At 48.9% G+C, this 18797-nt stretch overlaps 1 protein-coding gene across 2 annotated transcripts in view; it reads right to left on the bottom strand.

Moving 5' to 3' along the window:
* Window positions 1-13941, bottom strand: part of CAPN1 (calpain 1) — a 28571-nt gene extending 14630 nt beyond the window's left edge. Inside the window, exons 1-10 of one of the 2 annotated variants that reach the window (XM_036860509.1) lie at window positions 13625-13941; window positions 12369-12636; window positions 12145-12214; window positions 11760-11878; window positions 10067-10200; window positions 9811-9979; window positions 8884-8967; window positions 8451-8536; window positions 8017-8091; window positions 7717-7877 (exon numbers count right to left, since the gene is read on the bottom strand). In XM_036860509.1, coding sequence (XP_036716404.1) covers window positions 7717-7877; window positions 8017-8091; window positions 8451-8536; window positions 8884-8967; window positions 9811-9979; window positions 10067-10200; window positions 11760-11878; window positions 12145-12214; window positions 12369-12635 — 1165 coding nt within the window. In that variant the 5' untranslated portion in view covers window position 12636; window positions 13625-13941. Of the gene's footprint in view, window positions 1-7716; window positions 7878-8016; window positions 8092-8450; window positions 8537-8883; window positions 8968-9810; window positions 9980-10066; window positions 10201-11759; window positions 11879-12144; window positions 12215-12368; window positions 12637-13383; window positions 13538-13624 lie in introns of those variants that run through there. The other variant, XM_036860508.1, reaches the window with a different exon arrangement.
* Between the last annotated feature and the right edge of the window lie 4856 nt (window positions 13942-18797).

The following is an 18797-nucleotide window of genomic DNA, read 5'->3' as shown; positions in this document are numbered from 1 at the left end:
GGATGGCTATAATAAAAAAGTTGGACAATAAGTGTTAATGAGGATGTGGGGAAATTGGAACCCTCATACACTGCTAGGAGGAATGTAAAATGGAAAGTAAAATGGCTGCCACTTTGGAAAACAGTTTACAGTTCCTCAAAAAGTTAAACATGGAGTTACCATACAACCTAAAAATTTCACTCCTACTTTAGACCCAAGAGAACATATGCTCATACAAACACATGTACATAAATGTTCAGAGCAGCATTACTCATAATAGCCCCAAACTGGAAACAATTCATCAACTTTGGAATGAATAAGCAAAATGTGGTATATCCATATCATGGAATATTATTCAGCCCTACAAATGAAATAAAGTACTGATCACACTACAACATGGATGAACTTTGAAAACACGATGCTAAGGGAAAAAAGCCAGGCACAAAAGGCCACATATTGCATGATTCCATTTATATGAAATGTCCAGAATAGACAAATCTATAAAGACGAAATTAGATTAGTGGTTACAGGGCTGGTGGGTGAGAGGGTTAGGGAGTGACTTCTAATGGATACAGGGTTTCTTTTGAGCACAGTGAAGATGTTCTGGAGTCAGGTGATGGTGATGATCACACAGCCTTGTGAACATATTAAAATGACTGAACTGTACACATTAGAAGTGTGAATTTTATGGTATGTGAATTATATTACAATTCTTAAAAACACTACATATCAAAATTATGTAACTCAAAGGTACACTTGGAGGGAAATTTATCATTTTAGGTGCATACACAGGAAAAAAAATTAATGAAATAAGTGTCTAATTTAAGAAGTCATAAAATTACAATTGCATCAAAAAGAATAAGATACCTAGGAATAAATCTAACTAAGGAGGTAAAAGACCTGTACTTGGAAAGCTATAAGACACTGATAAAATAAATTGAAGGGGACACAAATGGAAAGATATACTGTGCTCATGGATTGGAAGAATTAATATTGTTTAAATGACCATACTACCCAAGGCAATCTACAGATTCAATGCAATCCCTATCAAAATACCAATGACATTTTTCACAGGACTAGAACAAATAATTCTAAGGTTTGTATGGAAACACAAAAGGTCTTGAATAGCCAAAACAATCTTAAGAAAGAAGAACAAAACTGTAGATATCACACTCCCTGACTTCAAACTATACTACAAAGCTACAGTAATCAAAACAGTATGGTACTGGTACAAAAACAGACACATACATCAGTGGAACAGAACAGAGAGCCCAGAAATGAACCCACACTTATATGGGCAATTTATGACAAAGGAGTCAAGAATACAAAATGGGGGAAAAGACAGCCTCTTCAATAAATGATGTTGGGAAATCTGGACAGCTACATGCAAAAACATGAAACTCGACTACTTTCTCACACCATATACAAAAATAAACTCAAAATGGATTAAACATTTAAAGGTAAGACCTGAAACCATAAAACTTCTAGAAGAAGCCATAGGCAGTAGGCTCTCTGACATGGGTCTTAGTAAAATTATTTTGGATGTGTCTCCTCAGGCAAGGGAAACAAAAGCAAAAATAAACAAACGGAACTACATCAAACTAAAAAGCTTTTGCACAGCAAAGGAAACTATCAACAGAATGAAAAGACTGCCTACTGAACAGGAGAAGAAATTTGCAAATGATATATCCGATAAGGGGTTAATAGCCAAAACATACAGAGAACTCATACAACTCGACATCAAAAAAACAAACAACCAAATTAAAAAATGGACAGAGGAACTGAATAGACATTTTTCTAAAGAAGACATACAGATGGCCAACGAACACATGAAAAAATCCTCAACATAACTAATCAACATCGCAATGAGATTTCACCTCACACCTGTCAGAATGGCTATTATTAAAAAGACAACAAATAAGTGTTGGCAGGGATGTAGAGAAAAGGGAACCCTTGTGCACTGTTGGTGGGAATGTAAATTGGTGCAGCCACTATGGAGAACACAGAGATTCCTCAAAATGGAATTCCTCACTATGGAGATTCCTCAAAAAATTAAAAATAGAACTATCATGACATCCAGCAATTCCACTCCTGAGTATTTTTCCAAAGAAAATGAAAACACTAATTCAAAAAGGCAAATACTGGATGATTTTGTTTATATGTGGAATCTAAACAAACAAAACAAATGAACAAACACAGCTAAACAGTAACAGAGTCAGAGATACAGAGAACAAACAGGTGGTTGCCAGAGGGGAGGGGGAGAGAGAGAGAAGACAAATAGGTAAGAGAGATTAAGAGGTACAAACTTTCAATTACAAAATAAATGAGTCACAGATATGAAATGTACAGTGTGGGGAATATAGTCAGTAGTTTTGTAATATCTTTGTATGGTGACAGATGACAACTAGATTTATTGTAGTGATCGTTTTGAAATGTACAGAAATATCGAATCACTATGTTGTGGACCAGGAACTCACACAGCGCTGTAGTTCAATTATACTTCAAAAACAAACAAACAAACAAACTCATAGGAAAAGAGATCACATTTGTGGTGATCAGAGGCAAGGGGTGGGGGCAGAGGGAATTGGATGAAGGTGGTCAAAATGTATACATTTCCAGTTTTAAAGTGAATAAGTGCTAGGGCTGCAATGTACAACATGATAAATAGAATTCACACTGCTATACGTTATATATGAAAGCTGTGCAGAGAGTAAACCCTAAGAGCTTAAGAGTGCTCATCACAAGGAAAAAATACATTTTTTCTATTTCTTTAATGTTGTATCTATATGAGATGATAGATGTTCACTAAACTTACTGTGGTCATCATTTTATGATGTATGTAAGTCAAATCATTATGCTGTGCATCTTATACAGTGCTGAATGTCAATTACACCACAATAAAACTGGAAAGAAAAAAAAGACGTCATAAAATAAAGTCTAAAAATAAATCCAAAGAAAGCAGAGGAATGAGATAACAAGCTAGAAAGCAAAGATTAATAATACAGAAAAAATACTAAAAAGGATCAATAAAGTAAAAATATCATTTCTATTTAAAGACTAATATTGACAAACCCCTCATAGGATTAATAAAACAAAAGAGGGCTTCCCTGGTGGTGCAGTGGTTGAGTATCTGCCTGCCAATGTAGGGGACGGGTTCGAGCCCTGGTCCGGGAAGATCCCACATGCTGCGGAGCAACTAGGCCCGTGAGCCACAACTACTGAGCCTGCGCGTCTGGAGCCTGTGCTCTGCAACAAGAGAGGCCGCGAAAGTGAGAGGCCCGCGCACCGCGATGAAGAGTGGCCCCCGCTCGCCGCAACTAGAGAAAGCCCTCGCACAGAAACGAAGACCCAACACAGCCAAAAATAAATAAATAAATAAAATAAATTTAAAAAAATAAAAAATAAAAAAATAAAAATAAAAACAAAAGAGACAATGCCAACAAGCAACATTATCAATAAAAGAGATGATATCATTACAGATGAGGTATGGTATATTACGCATGACTTCATGCTAATAATTGTGAAAACAAGATGCAAAAGATAAACTTCTAGAAAATAAAACTCATCAAAATAGTCTCCACATGAAAGAATGCTCAACATCCTTAATCATTAGAGAAATGCAAATCAAAACTACAATGGGGTATCATCTCACACCAGTCAGAATGGCCATCATCAAAAAATCTAGAAACAATAAATGCTGGAGAGGGTGTGGAGAAAAGGGAACACTCTTGCACTGTTGGTGGGAATGTAAATTGATACAGCCACTATGGAGAACAGTATGGAGGTTCCTTAAAAAACTAAAAATAGAACTACCATACGACCCAGCAATCCCACTACTGGGCATATACCCTGAGAAAACCATAATTCAAAAAGAGTCATGTACCAAAATGTTCATTGCAGCTCTATTTACAATAGCCAGGACATGGAAGCAACCAAAGTGTCCATCATCGGATGAATGGATAAAGAAGATGTGGCACATATATACAATGGAATATTACTCAGCCATAAAAAGAAATGAAATGGAGGTATTTGTAATGAGGTGGATGGAGTTAGAGTCTGTCATACAGAGTGAAGTAAGTCAGAAAGAGAAAAACAAATACAGTATGCTAACACATATATATGGATTCTAAGGAAAAAAAAAAAAAAAAAAAGGTCATGAAGAACCTAGTGGCAAGATGGGAATAAAGACACAGACCTACTAAAGAATGGACTTGAGGATATGAGGAGGGGGAGGGGTGAGATGTGACAGGGTGAGAGAGTGTCATGGACATATATACACTACCAAATGTAAAACAGATAGCTAGTGGGAAGCAGCCGCATAGCACAGGGAGATCAGCTCGGTGCTTTGTGACCACCTAGAGGGGTGGGATGGGGAGGGTGGGAGGGAGGGAGATGCAAGAGGGAAGAGATATGGGAACATATGTATATGTATAACTGATTCACTTTGTTATAAAGCAGAAACTAACACACCATTGTAAAGCAATTATACTTCAATAAAGATGTAAAAAAAATAAATTAATTAAAAAAAAAAATAGTCTCAAGAGGAAATAGAAGGCCTGAATAATTCAATCACCATTAAAGATACTCAATAACAAAAGTTAATCTTCACACAAATAAAAAAGCAGGCCTGGGCTTCCCTGGTGGCGCAGTGGTTGAGAATCTGCCTGCCAATGCAGGGGACAAGGGTTCGAGCCCTGGTCTGGGAAGATCCCACATGCCGCGGAGCAACTAGGCCCGTGAGCCACAACTACTGATCCTGCGCGTCTGGAGCCTGTGCTCTGCAACAAGAGAGGCCGTGATAGTGAGAGGCCCGCGCAACGCGATGAAGAGTGGCTCCCGCTTGCCGCAACTAGAGAAAGCCCTCGCACAGAAACGAAGACCCAACACAGCCAAAAATAAATAAATAAATAATTCTTTAAAAAATAAAATAAATAAATAAAAGAGCAGGCCTGACAGCTTTATAGACCAGTTCCACCAAACATTCAAGCAAAAAATCATACCCACCTTATGCAAACTCTTCTAGAAAACAGAAAAAGAGAAAACATTTCCCAGTTCACTTTACCAGCCAAATACAGCACCAATACCAAAACTAAACAAGGTAAGTATGAGAAAGGAAAACTATAGGCAAATCTCAGTTATGAACATGGATGTAAAATTATTGTATAAAAAAAATTATGTCATGACTCTGTTGTTTTTATCTCAGGAATGTAAGGTTAATTTAATATTAGAAAAGTGATCAGTGTAACTTACCTTTTTAACAGATAGAAGAAAAAAGCTAATTCTAATAATAAAGTATTTAATAACATTAAGCTTCATTAATCTGATAAAAGGTGCATACAAAAATGAAAACAAGGGGCTTCCCTGGTGGTGCAGTGGTTAAGAATCTGCCTGCCAATGCAGGGGACACGGGTTCGAGCCCTGGCCCGGGAAGATCCCACATGCCGCAGAGCAGCTAAGCCCGTGCGCCACAACTACTGAAGCCTGCGCACCTGGAGCCAGTGCTCCACAACAAGAGAAGCCACCGCAATGAGAAGCCCACGAACCGCAACGAAGAGCAGACCCCGCTCACTGCAACTAGAGAAAGCCTGCACACAGCAACAAAGACCCAACACAGCAATAAATAAATAAATATATAAACAAAAACAAAAACAAAAACCTAGAGTAGAAAAGTTTTTAGTGATGAAATCTACAGTCAACATTTACTAGTAAAAACTTTTCCTTTGAGAGAGGGGTAATACCAGGACATAGCCAGCACTAGTCAGCATGCTGCAGGCCTGGCCAGCACATTACACAAGAAAATGCAACAAAAATAATAAGAATTGGAAAAGAAACAAATTCATCACTATTCTCAGATGCTATACTGTCAGTTAGAAAAGCAAAAAGAATCTACAGAAAAATGAGTAAAGTTAACTACAGTTTAACAAGTTTGCTGGATACAGAATAAACTTAAAAGGTCAGCTGCATGCTATAGTATCAGCAACTACTTGGGAGAGGTAATTTTAAAAGAGATACCATTTACAACAGCAACAAGATGATAAAGTATCTAGGAATAAATCTCAACAGATGTATAAGCCCTTTATGATGAAAGACATTAAAGAAGGCCTAAATAAATAAAGAGATATACCACATTCTTGGATAAGAAGACTCAAAATTGTAAAGATGTCAATTCTCCCCAAATTGGTCTGCAGAGTCAATCCAATTCCAAAGTAAAATCTCAAAAGGGCTTTTTGTAGGACTTGGTAAACTGATCCTAAAATTCACATAGAAAAAACAAAAAAAGCACAGAGCACAAAGAGCTAAGAGACTCTTGAAGAAGGAATTCATCCTGTCCAATTTCAGGACTTATAAATCTATAGCTACTAAACCAATGCACTCTTGGCAGTGGGATAGGCCAAGGGACCGAAAAGCAACTCAGAAACAGACCCACACATACGTGGGAAGAACTGTATGACGGGGCTGGCGCTGCAGGGAAAGGATAGACTTCTCAATAAGTGGTACAGGGAACAGTGGTCATCTGTTTGGGGAAAAACTGAAATTAGATCCCTGCGAGGGAGAAGAATGCTTGAAAACAGAGGGCTGTGAGCCAGCCTGAGAACTGCTAAAGGGGGCAGGTCATGAGAGCAGAGCTGTAGTGGTGGACGCGACACAGCCGAAGCTGGCCAGTGAGATGCTGCAGCACCGGGGTGGGGTGGAAGCTGGGTTGGAGGGGGTTAAACACTGAACTGGAAGCCAGCAAGGAAACGCCGAGGGCGGCACTCCTGAGAAATTTCACTTTGAAGGGGAGCAGAGAAATGGGCTGGGGAGTGGGTGGAGAGACAGGCGACTGTTTTGAGGCAGGCAGTTCTCTCATCATGACACGGAGTGAGAGGTGACAGACGAAGGAGCAGGAGGCTTTCAGAGTGAGGGAGAAGGGAGTCTGGAGCAGAGGTGGGGGGTCCCCACGAGCAGGGACAGTTCTGCCACTGTCCCGGGTGGCAAGGCAGCAAAGGCAGGCACAGGTCCAGACAGGCTGGGGGATTTGGGGGTGGGAATGGGACGGGTGTCCCATGAAATCAGATGAGAGTGACAGTGGAGGCAGGTCCGAGGAGAGAGTGGGAACGTACTCACAGGAGCTGCTGGGGTCATGCAAAGTGCACAACTGAGGTTTGCGTCTGTGAATTTACAGGGAAAATACTGCCCCAGGTGTGTAACTTCTCTCCAGGCAGAGTCAGCGGTCCTGGAGCCGGTGGAGAGGGTTCAACTAGGGTTATGGTTGTACCAGGTAAGAGGAGCAGAGGGACACAGGGGCCGGGAAACGCGAGCATTTGCAGGGGGGAGATTAAAATGGTGACTCCAACCTGGTAAGGATGAGGACTCTAGCCTGGTAAGAAGAGAAGGCAAGATGGGAGAGGAAGGATACCCCACGCATCTAGACGCCCAGGGAAAGGTGACAGAGAATCAAGGAGGGAGACAGTGGGCCAGGAGGAAGGTCTCGGAATGAGGAGTGACAGGAAGGTGTCTGGACAGCAACGAAGCCTTCTCCCCTTGTCAGCACTCTGGCTCAGACCCCAGCAAGGGAATCAAATGTGGCTCTTTGGAATTTCCAAGGACATTCAATATTTCATCCTCAAAGCAAATTCTCGAGGTCAGCACAACTACCCCTACCTTACAAGCGAGGAAACTGAGGCTCAGAGAGAAGACATGTCCAGGGCAGCAGGGCCCAGACCCCGCCCCCCTGCGCCCTCAAGGCCAGGTCACCTGGGTAGTTGCGGCAGCCCCCCGCGGTGCTCCCCCGCCGCCAGGTGCCCTCGTACAAGGTGGTGTTCCAGTTGCAGAACCTCTGGCTCTTGAGCGCGTCGGGCGTCAGGTTGCAGATCTCCAGGCGGGTGAACTCACGCAAGAAGTCTCGGAAGGACATCCTGGGGCGGGGGTCGAGGTGAGAGGTGAGCCAGGGCCCCCAGCCAGGGCACCGAGCGATGTGGCACGGCTGGGTTTGGGGGGATTGGGAGTTGGGGTGCCTGTCCCCAAGAATGGCCAGACTGAACAGGGTCTGCTCACCAGAACTCCCCGTCCTCCATCTTGACCCGGAGCTGCTCCCGAACATAAGGGTCTATGTTGTTCCACTCCGAGGAGCTGTGGGGAAAGGGCACTGCCAGGGGCTGCCGGCCACTGACCTGCCCAGCCTCTGTCCCTGAGGCCTGTCCTCCCCTGGCCCGGGTCAGGAGGCCTCCTCCAGGCCAAGTCCAGAGATCCCAGTCCCAGGGGTTGTCTTACAGGGGCCGGGTCAGATGCCCCGAGGACGCTCACAGGCTGGGCACAGCGGCCCGCACAGCCTGAGCTCTGTCAGGGCAGTCCTCAGACCCAGTCGCATGCAGATGGGCCCCTCTGTCCAATCCCGAGCCCACCGTGGCCTGGCAGAGCCCCCGGCAGAAATGCCAGTGGCACTGAACAGCCTCCCCCAGCCTCCCTGGCCGGTGTCCACGGCCCCTCACCCGTCACTCCAGGCTCCTGTCCACTCCACCTCGCCCCAGGGGTTCCGCATCCGGATCAGGTTCACCATCTGGCCCTGGTAGTTCACCTGTTCCCCAGGCCTCCCATCAGTGCCTGCTTCTGGCACACACTTTTAGCACCCCTTCCCTCCACCTCACCCTCGCCGAGCCCAGCTCAGCACCCAGCACCCACCATGGGAAGCATAGCTGAGAAGCCTGATGGGGAATAACCTGCTGAGGAAGGTAGCTATGTGCACAAGCTAGAGTAAGTCAGGGTGGCACAAGATAAATATCTCTGGATGAGTCCCCAGGAGATAGAAAAGGTGCTGCAGGAGGTCAAGGGAAGAGTCGGCCTCTCCCACGGCCCTGGCCACGGGCCAGAGAGACAAGGAAGCAGGAACCACCCTGCAGGGAAGACCTCCACGTGGGGCAGTACCTGCTTGGCCCCGGTCACAGAGTAGGCGTGGCCCTTCACTAGCTTCTTGAAGGTGACAGCCTCCATATCCAGAATGCTGGAGATCTGCAGAAAGACCCACATACTATGGCCAGTGTTCCCATCCCCGGTCAGCAGATGAGCCCCAAGTCTTGGCATTCCCTTGCACACACAACAGCTATGGGAAGTGACAGGCAGGAACCCTGACCCCATCTCAGCCCCTGGAAGGGGTGCTGCCTGCTACTCCACCAATGTTACCACTGGTGGCGGGGCCTGTGCACCCCACTGACACTGCTTTTGGCCAGAGCTGGCCAGACCCCATGCAAACATGCATGAACACATACATACAGCCATGCATAGCCCCTCCCCTCACCACAGAGCCACGAGGTCCTCAGAGGACCTCGTGTGGAGGGACACAGTGAGGCGGAGAAGAGGGCCGAGAACCGACTAGAGTCGGGTAGGACTGGGGAAGAGCGTGGGGGCGGGGTTAGAGTGGAGGATGCAGTGATGGGGGAGGTGGAGGCTGAGATCAAGGATGAAGGAGGTCTGAGGATGAGTCGTGGGAACAGAAAAGCAACTGAGGGAGTGAATGGAGTACGGGAAGAAGCGGGGGCCCACGGGAGCTGGGACTAGGAAGGAGCTGAGGTCTGAGGCTGCGAACTGGAGAGCAGACAGGCAAGGCCTTAGATGACAGGAACGTGGAGCTGAAGTCAGGAAAACAAGCTGAGGTCTGAGGTTTTGGGGACCAGGATGACGCCAGGCATGGAGGTGGAAGATGGGACTGAAGTGATGGGCGAGGCTGGGTGAGGATCCGGGGATGGTGTGAGGTGAAGGATGGGGTCTGGAGCCAAGCCTGCAGCGAGTCTGAGGCTGGGCTGGGTAGGGAGAGGGAACCACTCGGAGACTCAGGTCACAGGATGGCGCACTCACATCAATGGAGCAGCCCAGCAGGGAGCCTCGCTCCAGCGCCTTGAGGATGATGCTGTAGAGGTCGCTGGGCGCCTTCCGCAGCTCGTACCATTCGGTGACCCCACCTGTGAAGTCCTCAAAGCCCTCGGAGGTGCTGCCTCCTGAAAGGGCCTCGTAGCTGCCATTCACCCTGTGGGAGGCCCAGGTCAGCACTCTGCACCAAGCGGGACCCCACACTCTGGGGATGGCCTGGAGCTCTCGCTGGGCCCCTACTCACTTGGCATAGGCCTTCTCCAGCAGAGCACTCCAGAACTCGTTGCCTTGGGCAGAGTGCACGAACACCAGCTTCCCGTCCTTGGTGGGCAGCAGGTCATCCACCACCACGTCCACCCACTCCCCAAACTGCCACAGCTGGGGGAAGAGGGGCATAGTGAGTACCTACTTTGAGATCCCCTGGGCCTGAGCTCAAGCCTCAGCAGCTCTCCCACTTACTAGATACCTGATTCTAGGTCATATACCCTAGACACGGGATCTGAGCAAGTTATCCTCTCTGAGCCTCACTTTCCCTCTCCACGAAAGGGAACAGCAATGCCTTCCTCATGGGAAAACTAAAGAAGATTAGGAAGGTAGTTTTTAGGGCAGCATTGCTGATAGTTTTTGAAATAGACCAAGGTGACTCTTCAGGTATGGAGAGGTTGCAAAGCCCTTGGGCCTTGGCTCTCCCGGAACCTTTTAAGGCCATGACCCCTGCCTTTCCCCCTCCCCATTCTAGGCCGGGGTGTGTGTGTGTGTGTGTGTGTGTGTGTGTGTGTGTGTGTGTGTGTGTGTGTGTGTGTGTGTGTGTGTAGGGGGGGTGCGGATACCCATGTAAATTAGGTGTGGAATGAAAATGTGTCATCCAGATCCTTCAACCACAAGGTGGCCAGCAAACCGCAGGGTTTGCTTCATAGATGCCTTGAGGGGCAAGATCCCCAGAGGGGTAGGAGTCGGCCCGTCGAGGCCAAAAGTGACTCAGTGCTACGGCATTCGGGGCTGTGTGTGTGCGCGGAACAAGGGGGCGAGGGGAGGAGGTGGGCCCACCGTACTGTCTGTGAGGGAGTGAACGGGCCAATCAGAGGCCGGGGAGGAGCGGATTGGAGGAGTGAGGGGAAAGGGTGGGGAAAGGGCGGTGAGGCCACGCCCCAGTGGGCCAGCGCTGGCAGGTGCCGCACTTGGCCAAAGTAGTTGCCACCGCACGGTGGGTCCTGCAAGTCAAGCTGTAGGCGCTGAGGCGGGTGAGGACGAGGTAGGGCAAGGGGCTCCCTGGCTAGGCGGAAGGAGAGGACACCGGGGCCAGAGATTCTCATCCAGGCTTCCTGGGGGTGGGTCTCTCCCAAAACCAGCCTACTGAGAATTCATTAGTGTAATTTGAAAAATGGGCCCTGTGAGCAAACAACATCAGGAAAAGCTGGTTCAGACAGGCTTAATCCCGAGTCTTTCTTTTCTGCAAGGCTCTCTAAGAGGCTGGCGATTGCCAAAGTGCAGGTGGAGTTGGGAGTGGGAGTGGGTGGGTGGGTGGACTGATGCCAAGGGTGTAGATGGCCACATGTGCTGGTCGGTTTTCCCCGGCAGAACACTCTCTGTTTCTCAGATAGGGAAACTGAGACCCTGAGGAGGAAAAGGATTTGTCCCACAGGACATAACACAGAGATCTTTCTACTCTTCTAAGCACTTTTTTCCCCCGATGTGCACAAGCATCCAGGAAAACTGCCAGCCGAAATACCTGCCCAACCGTTTCACACATGACAGATTCTCACACATGACAGATCGGAGATGGAATCAAGAGGTCAAATACAATACTTTCGAGAGGGAGGACTGGCCCTGCAAGGTGTGGCCCTGAGCCACCCTAACTTCAGTGTCCCCACCACCTCCAGTGCCTGCTACCCCTCTCCCTCACCCCCCTTGCCCAAGGTGCATGTGGGGCTCCTCACCTGGAAATGGAAGATGCCGACATAGCCATCCTGGAAGCTTTGGCCATGTGGAACTACTCGGTGCAGAAGGGTGTCATTGAGGGTAAGGGAGGCGATGGCCGCCAGGAGCCAACAGTCCCCTGGGATGGGAAAGAGCCACGTCAGGCCTGCTCTACCAATCTGCACCCAATGGTGCACACGAGTGCCATGCTGGGGAGAAGCTGGGGTTCCCTGGGCAGGGTGCCCCTCAACTTACAGAAAAGACCCAGGAATCTGGGCAAACCAGCCCCAGCACTGATAGCCAGAGCCTGCTTGGGCTTGCAGAAGGGAGGGGCTGAGGCAGAGCAGGAAGGAACGGGTATAGGGAACTACTTTGGAAAAACACTCAAAACACCCCAGGGCCTACCCAGTGCTCCCTGGCAGATGTCTGTGCGGGTGGCTCCATCCACGATGAACTGGGGGTTTGAGAACAGCTCCTGCAAGAGACCCAGAGTCCTGTCTCTGGGCCAGCCCCTCCTAGAAACTGGAACCCAGCCATCCCAGACCCCACTCTAGGGACCTGGAGTCCTATTCCCACTCCTCACCCAGGAAGGGGGTAAACTGGATCCCACCCAGGGTGGCCCCTCTCACCGTGGGACGCTTCCACTTGATGCCATAGGTTTTGGAGGAGCTAGGGCCCAGGTCCTTGAAGCCCAGGCTCTGGGGCACTGGGGGGAAAGCCTCATCACGGAAGAGGGCCCCACTCTGCAGGCAGTGAGCCCGCAGCTGAGCATAATCCTGGCCCAGGTACTTGATGGCGTTTTCATGGCGGCCCAGGCCCAGCTCCTTGGCCCGCTGCTTTTGCACTTGTGCAGACACCCCGGTGCAGTACACCGGAGTGATGACCTCCTCAGCCATCCTGTGGGACAGATGGGCCTGCTCAGAACCCAGGCCTTCCCAGGACTAGAGCTGGGGCTCCTGTCTGCTAACACTGCTCTCCAGCCCGCTGCCATCCTTCCTCCCCAGACCTGGGGTTTCCTCCCCTCACTGCTCCTCTCACTGAATCAGGGCTGCCACCTCCCTTTGCTCCCAGAACCCTGGAGAGGGGCTTCCCATCCCCCCAGGTATGCTGGCCACCATCTCCCTACCCCCACCCAGTGCTACCACTTCTCTTCTCCCAGATGCCCATTGTCCTGGGTCTGCAGTCCTGTGGTCAGCCAGTCAGGTTGGGGAAGGGCGGAGCCCGAAATAATAACACAAGGAACCAGGAAGGTGGGAGACCCCAGGGAAGGCCTCTTTGACTATTTCCCTGCCTGTAACCCCCCTCCTCAAACTAGCCGAGCTCCTGTACACTGGCCCCTTTCCCTGGCTTGGGGGCTGAGTACTCCAGGCCGTCGGGGTCCCCCTCCCCAGGCTCCTGAGACAGGTTGAATGATCAGGGCTGCTACGCCTCAGTCCTTTCCCCTCCGGCCCTCCCCCAGCCCAGCGCAGCCCGGCCGCTGGAGGCAGTGAGGAACGCAGGCTGGGGCGGGCGCCGGAGCTGTGCGGCTTCCCCAGCCCCCGCCCCAGTCCCAGGCACTCAGAGAGCCCGGGGTAGAGGTAGCCCCTCAGCCCGGGAGCAGTGGCCAGGCTCCGGGAACGCCGGCCCGGCCACCCACCTCCTTACCTGGGGGAGGAGTATTCGGGGGGTCGCTGCGGTCCCTGCGGCTGGCTTCCCCGGTGGTAGCTGAGGACAGGGCCCAACCAGGAAGAGCGCTCCTCCCCGCCCTCCTCCCGCGGCCCCTCCGCCCTCCTCCCTCCCTCCCTCCTTCTGCTCCTTCTCTTCCTCCTCCTCGGGCTCCAACCCCGCTTCCTCTCTGCACTCCCTTATCTCTCGGGCACCTTCTCAGACTATCTCTCTCACTCACGGTGTCTCCCGCCCCTCCCTCCGCAGACGCCGGGCCAACTGCGCGAGAGGACAAATTAGTAAAAGGCAGAGTTGTCCCCGGGGAGGGGCCAGCGCCAGTCGGGGTGGGGAGGGCTGGGGCCCGGGCGGAAGGGCACCGCGGGGGATGGGGAGGGAGAGGACAGGACAGGACAGGGGGTATTTTTAACCAGGGGCAACAGCTCGAGTTGCAGGGCCGGGCGGCCCCACCCCACGCGGCGCCCCCAGAGAGCATTCCCGGAGTCCGGCCCGGCGGCGCCGCCGCCCACAGCCCCGGGTCCGTTCCCCCGGCGCCCCTCCTCCGCGGGGCCGCAGCTGTCCCTCCGCCCCCGGCCCCGCGCGTCCTAAGCGCGGGGCCGAGATTACCTCGGGCTGAGGCAGCTGCTCGGAGGAGGGGCCGGGCTGGCGGCGAGTCGACCCCTGCCGGACGCTCTGCAAACGGCAGCCCCACCCTGCCGGGTCCTCGCCGCAGCCCGGCTCCTGGGCAGGGCCGGCTCCCCCCGACCCCACCCCCACGCCACCCCCGCGCCCTGGGACGCAGGCTCCGGGCGCCGGGCGGGGCTCGGGGAACCGGTCCCCCACGCCCGGGCTGGCTGCGTGACCTTGGGTGAGTCCCTGCCCCTCTCGGCCTTAGTTTCCCCATTCGCGCAGCGACTGTGATGAAATGAGGAACTGTGGAAGCCCATCTTTCTCTTGCTCTCTGAGGTTTCTTGAACCTGGAAATTACGAGGTCGGCATCCCTGCCCTCTCCTCCAAGCCCATCCACCTGGGAACGCCCGTGTGCCGCTTTACCCAGGAGGCGGCGGGAGAGACTGCGAGCGGAACAGTAGGCCCACCCGGGACCCGGAGAGACCCCACCTCCGGAGATGCAGAAGGTGGAGAGCCGAGAAGTAGGAGGGAGCGAGACTGCAGCGGTCCGGTCCCCCAGCTCAGGGCTTTTGATTGACCTTGGGGGCCCCGACCCAGCAGGTCGCAGCCCTTATATGATGTACACACAAGCATTTTGTTGGGGAAACAGTGCATAGCCTTCCTAGGATTTGGGGGCCCATGACCCCAAGAAGGTTAAGAGCCACTGATCTAATCTGACTCCATTCTCACTCCTAGTTTACAGATGAGGAAAACTGAGGCCTGAGAGAGTGCGGCTTGCTCAGCTCCTTCAACTGGTGAGTCAGGGCTAGAACCAGCTTCTGAGCTCTTTGCTCTTCACCACTGGGCATTAATGTGTCCAGTCTTGACTAAACCCCCGACAGGTCTTTGCCTAACAGAGACCCATGACTAAGGCAGACCAGCCCGTGCTAGTGGAGGCTGCTCTCCTGGTTCAGCTTTGGGGATTAAGGAAGGTGAATCCTATTGGAAAAGTCGGAATTAACTAGGCAGTGAGGTGCTGGAAAGGGTGTTCTTAGCTGAAAGAACTGTGTGTGCAAAGGTCCAGAGGCTGGGGGAACACAGGCCAATAAGGGGAATTGCAAGTGTTCCTTGTGACTGGATCACAGGGAGCAGGGGCCTGGGAGAGGAAAGATGCTCTCTGGAGAGGTAGCAGAGGCCGCCTCTCCCCCCAAAGCCCTCTGGCTCAACCTACGTGTCCCACAGTCCTCAGAATTACTTCCACCAAACTGTCACTCCTGCTGACTGCGTTTGACTGTTCATGGGCACTGACCACCTCCTGTATGTGCAAGGCACTGTGCTCACCTGGGCACAAGATGGTGAAGACCTATGGCCTTGGCTCCCTCTGAAGGAAGCAGACATCGCCTCAGCTTTTAGACCCACGATTAATTGGGAAGAAGAATGGTGTGAAGGAAGCCCATAACTGAAGCCTTAGCTAATCTAGGTGTTAGAAGAGGCATAAATCAGACAAAGGGAGTTATGGCAGGGGTGGGCGAGATGCCAGTGAGAGGAATTAATTGCCTTGGCATATGGAGGAACTGAAACGTTCTTAGTGTTGCTTGAGCACAGAGAGAGAAAGGGAGAGAAGAGTTGTGGCAGATCTGGGTCAGCCATGGAAGATGGATTTTGTTCTACATAGAAGACTGCTCAGATTTGTACAAATGAAGGAGAAGGATGCCTGGGAGTGGGTGGATCAAACTAGGGAGCTGGTAGACACAAGTGGGAAATAGATGGATTTGATAACTATTTAGGATACACCATATCAAAATGTAACTCCAACTGGATTATACACCTAAATATAAACTCTAGGACTGTAAAACTTCTAGAAGAAAGCATAGGAAAAATCTTAGCAATCTTGGGCTTGGCAAAGATGTCTTCAATATGACACAAAAAGCTGAAACAATAGAAGAAAAACATTAAATTGAACTTTATCAAAATAAAACACTTTGTTTTCAAAAGGCACTATTATGAAATTGAAGAGACAAGCCACAGACTAGGAAATAATTGCAAATATATATATGTGTATCTGATGAAGGACTTGTATTTAGAATATATAAAGAACTTTTACAACTTAAAAAAATAATCCAATAAAAATGGTTGAAAGATATGAATAGACATTTCCCAAGAAGATATTGGATGGCAAATAAGCACATGAAAAAATGCTTATTCACTGTGAAAGTGCAAATTAAATCAACTAGAAGGACCACCATTACAAACCTGGAATGGCTAAAATTAAAAAGACCAACCATGCCAAGTATTGGCAAGGATGTGGAGGAGTTGGAACTCTCATACGCTGCTGGTGGGAATTCAGAATACCACCACTTTGTTAAACAGTTTGGTAGTTTCTTTAAAAGTTAAACAGCAAAAGTTTAAAAGTTATTCAGCAATAAATAGAAATAACCTATCAAGCTACAGAAAGATGCCAGAAGCTTAAGTGCATATTGCTAAGTAAAATAAGCCAGTATAGGGGCTTCCCTGGTCGCACAGTGGTTAAGAATCTGCCTGCCAATGCAGGGGACACGGGTTCAAGCTCTGGTCCGGGAAGATCCCACATGCCGTGGCGCAATTAAGCCCGTGAGCCACAACTACTGAGCCCACGTGCCACAACTACTGAAGCCCGTGCGCCTAGAGCCCGTGCTCTGCAACAAGAGAAGCCACCGCAATGAGAAGCCCGCACACCACAATGAAGAATAGCCCCCGCTCGCCACAACCAGAGAAAAGCCAGCACGCAGCAACAAAGACCCAAGGCAGCCAAAAAAATTAATTAATTAAATAAATTTATTTAAAAAAAAAAAGAAGCCAGTATAAGAAAACTACATAATGTATGATTCCAACTATATGACATTCTGGAAAAGGTAAAACTAGAGACAGTAAAGAGATCAGTGATGGCCAAGGTTTCAGGGAAGGTGGGGGAAGGGAGCACAGGGCATTTTTAGGGCAGTGAAACTCTTCTGTGTGATACTGTAGTGGTGGATACATAACATTATGCAAAACCCATAGAATGTACAACACTAAGAGTGAACCCTAAAGTAAACTATGGACTTTAATAACAATGTATCAATATTGGTTCATCAATTGTAACAAATATACCACACTAATGCAAAATGTTAATAGGAGAAACTGTGTGCAGGTGGGAAAAGGGATATGGGAATTCTCTACACTTTCTGAGCAGTTTTTCTGTAAACTTAAAACTGCTCTAAAAAAATAGTCTATCTTAAAAAAAGAAAAATAAAGTTAAATACACACCTACGACATGACCCAGCCATTCCACTCCTAGGCATTTACCCAAGGGAAATAAAAGCATGTGTCCACACAAAGACTTGTGTGTGAATATTCATAGCAGTTTTAATTTTAACAGCCAAAACTCGACACAACCAAATGTTCATTAACAAATTGTGAATGGATAAGCAAATTGTGGTGCATATATATACAATAGAATACTACCCAGTAATAAAAAGGAACAACAATGGATGAATCTCAGAATAATTATACTGAGTGTAAGAAACCAGACAAAAGTACATTCTTCTATATAATTCCATTTCTATGAAAATTCCAGGAAAAGGATGGCAATTTAGTGACAGAAAGCAGATCAGTGGTTGCCTGGAGGGGCTGGCAGGTGGGAAAGGGTGGGAGGGAGAGATTACAAACGGGCTTAAGGAAACTTTTTGGGGTGATGGATATGTTCATTACCTTGATTGTGATAATGGTTTCATGGGGGTATACATGTCAAAACAAAAATGTACCTTTTAAGTATACAGAGTTTATTGTATGTCAACTATACCTCAGTAAAGCTGTTAAAAACACCTATAGAACTTAGCCACTGATTGGATATGGCTCTTGGGAGATAGGGAGGAATCTGAGTGGATTAATGGTGTGGGGGACACTAATCTGGAGGGGATACTGGAGGATCAGGTTTGGGAGGTACCTTTGGGACCCACCTCCATCCAAGGGGAGATGCCTGGGGGTGGGACTAGCCCTCAGAATAGAGGTACAGATTTGGGAGTCACTGGCCATCGGTGCCACCTGAAAGAAGTACGTAGAGGCAGGGGACAGACACTTCATTCTGGACACAAAGATGCTTCATAAAGATGTCTGTTCTTAAAGTAATCTATAGATTTATCGAAATTAACAATTCTAGGGACTTCCCTGGCCGTCCAGTGGTTAAGACTCTGCGCTCCCAGTGCAGGGAGCGCAGGTTCCATTCCTGGTCGGGGAACTAAGATCCCGCATGCCGCGTGGCGTGGCCAAAAAAATAAAAAATAAAAAATTCTAACAGATTTTTAAAAATTCTAACAGATTGTTTGAGGGGAAGAGGGACTAGGAAAGCTGATTTAAACTTCATATGGAAAATTGAACAAGCAAGAATAGCCAAGAGGGACTTCCCTGGTGGCACAGTGGTTAAGAATCCACCTGCCCATACGGGGACACGGGTTCGACCCCCCTGATCTGGGAAGATCCCACATGCCGCAGAGCAACTGGGCCCGTATGCCACAACTACTGAGCCTGTGCTCTAGAGCCCGCAAGCCACAACTACTAAAGGCCATGAGCCTAGAGCCCGTGCTCCACAACAAGAGAAGCCACCACAATGAGAAGCCCGCACACTGCAACTAGAGAAAGACTGTGCACAGCAACAAAGACCCAATGCAACCAAAAATAAATAAATTAAAAAAGAAAAAAAAAGAATAGCCAAGAGACTCCTGAAGACAGGAGACTAACCCTACCAGATATTAAATCCAATCTATAATAATTAAATGTAATGAAGAGAGGTACTG

The sequence above is a fragment of the Balaenoptera musculus genome, chromosome 8 (assembly GCF_009873245.2).
Source record: "Balaenoptera musculus isolate JJ_BM4_2016_0621 chromosome 8, mBalMus1.pri.v3, whole genome shotgun sequence".
NCBI classification, from domain to species: domain Eukaryota; kingdom Metazoa; phylum Chordata; class Mammalia; order Artiodactyla; family Balaenopteridae; genus Balaenoptera; species Balaenoptera musculus.
This window is presented reverse-complemented; position numbering and strand designations above follow the sequence as displayed.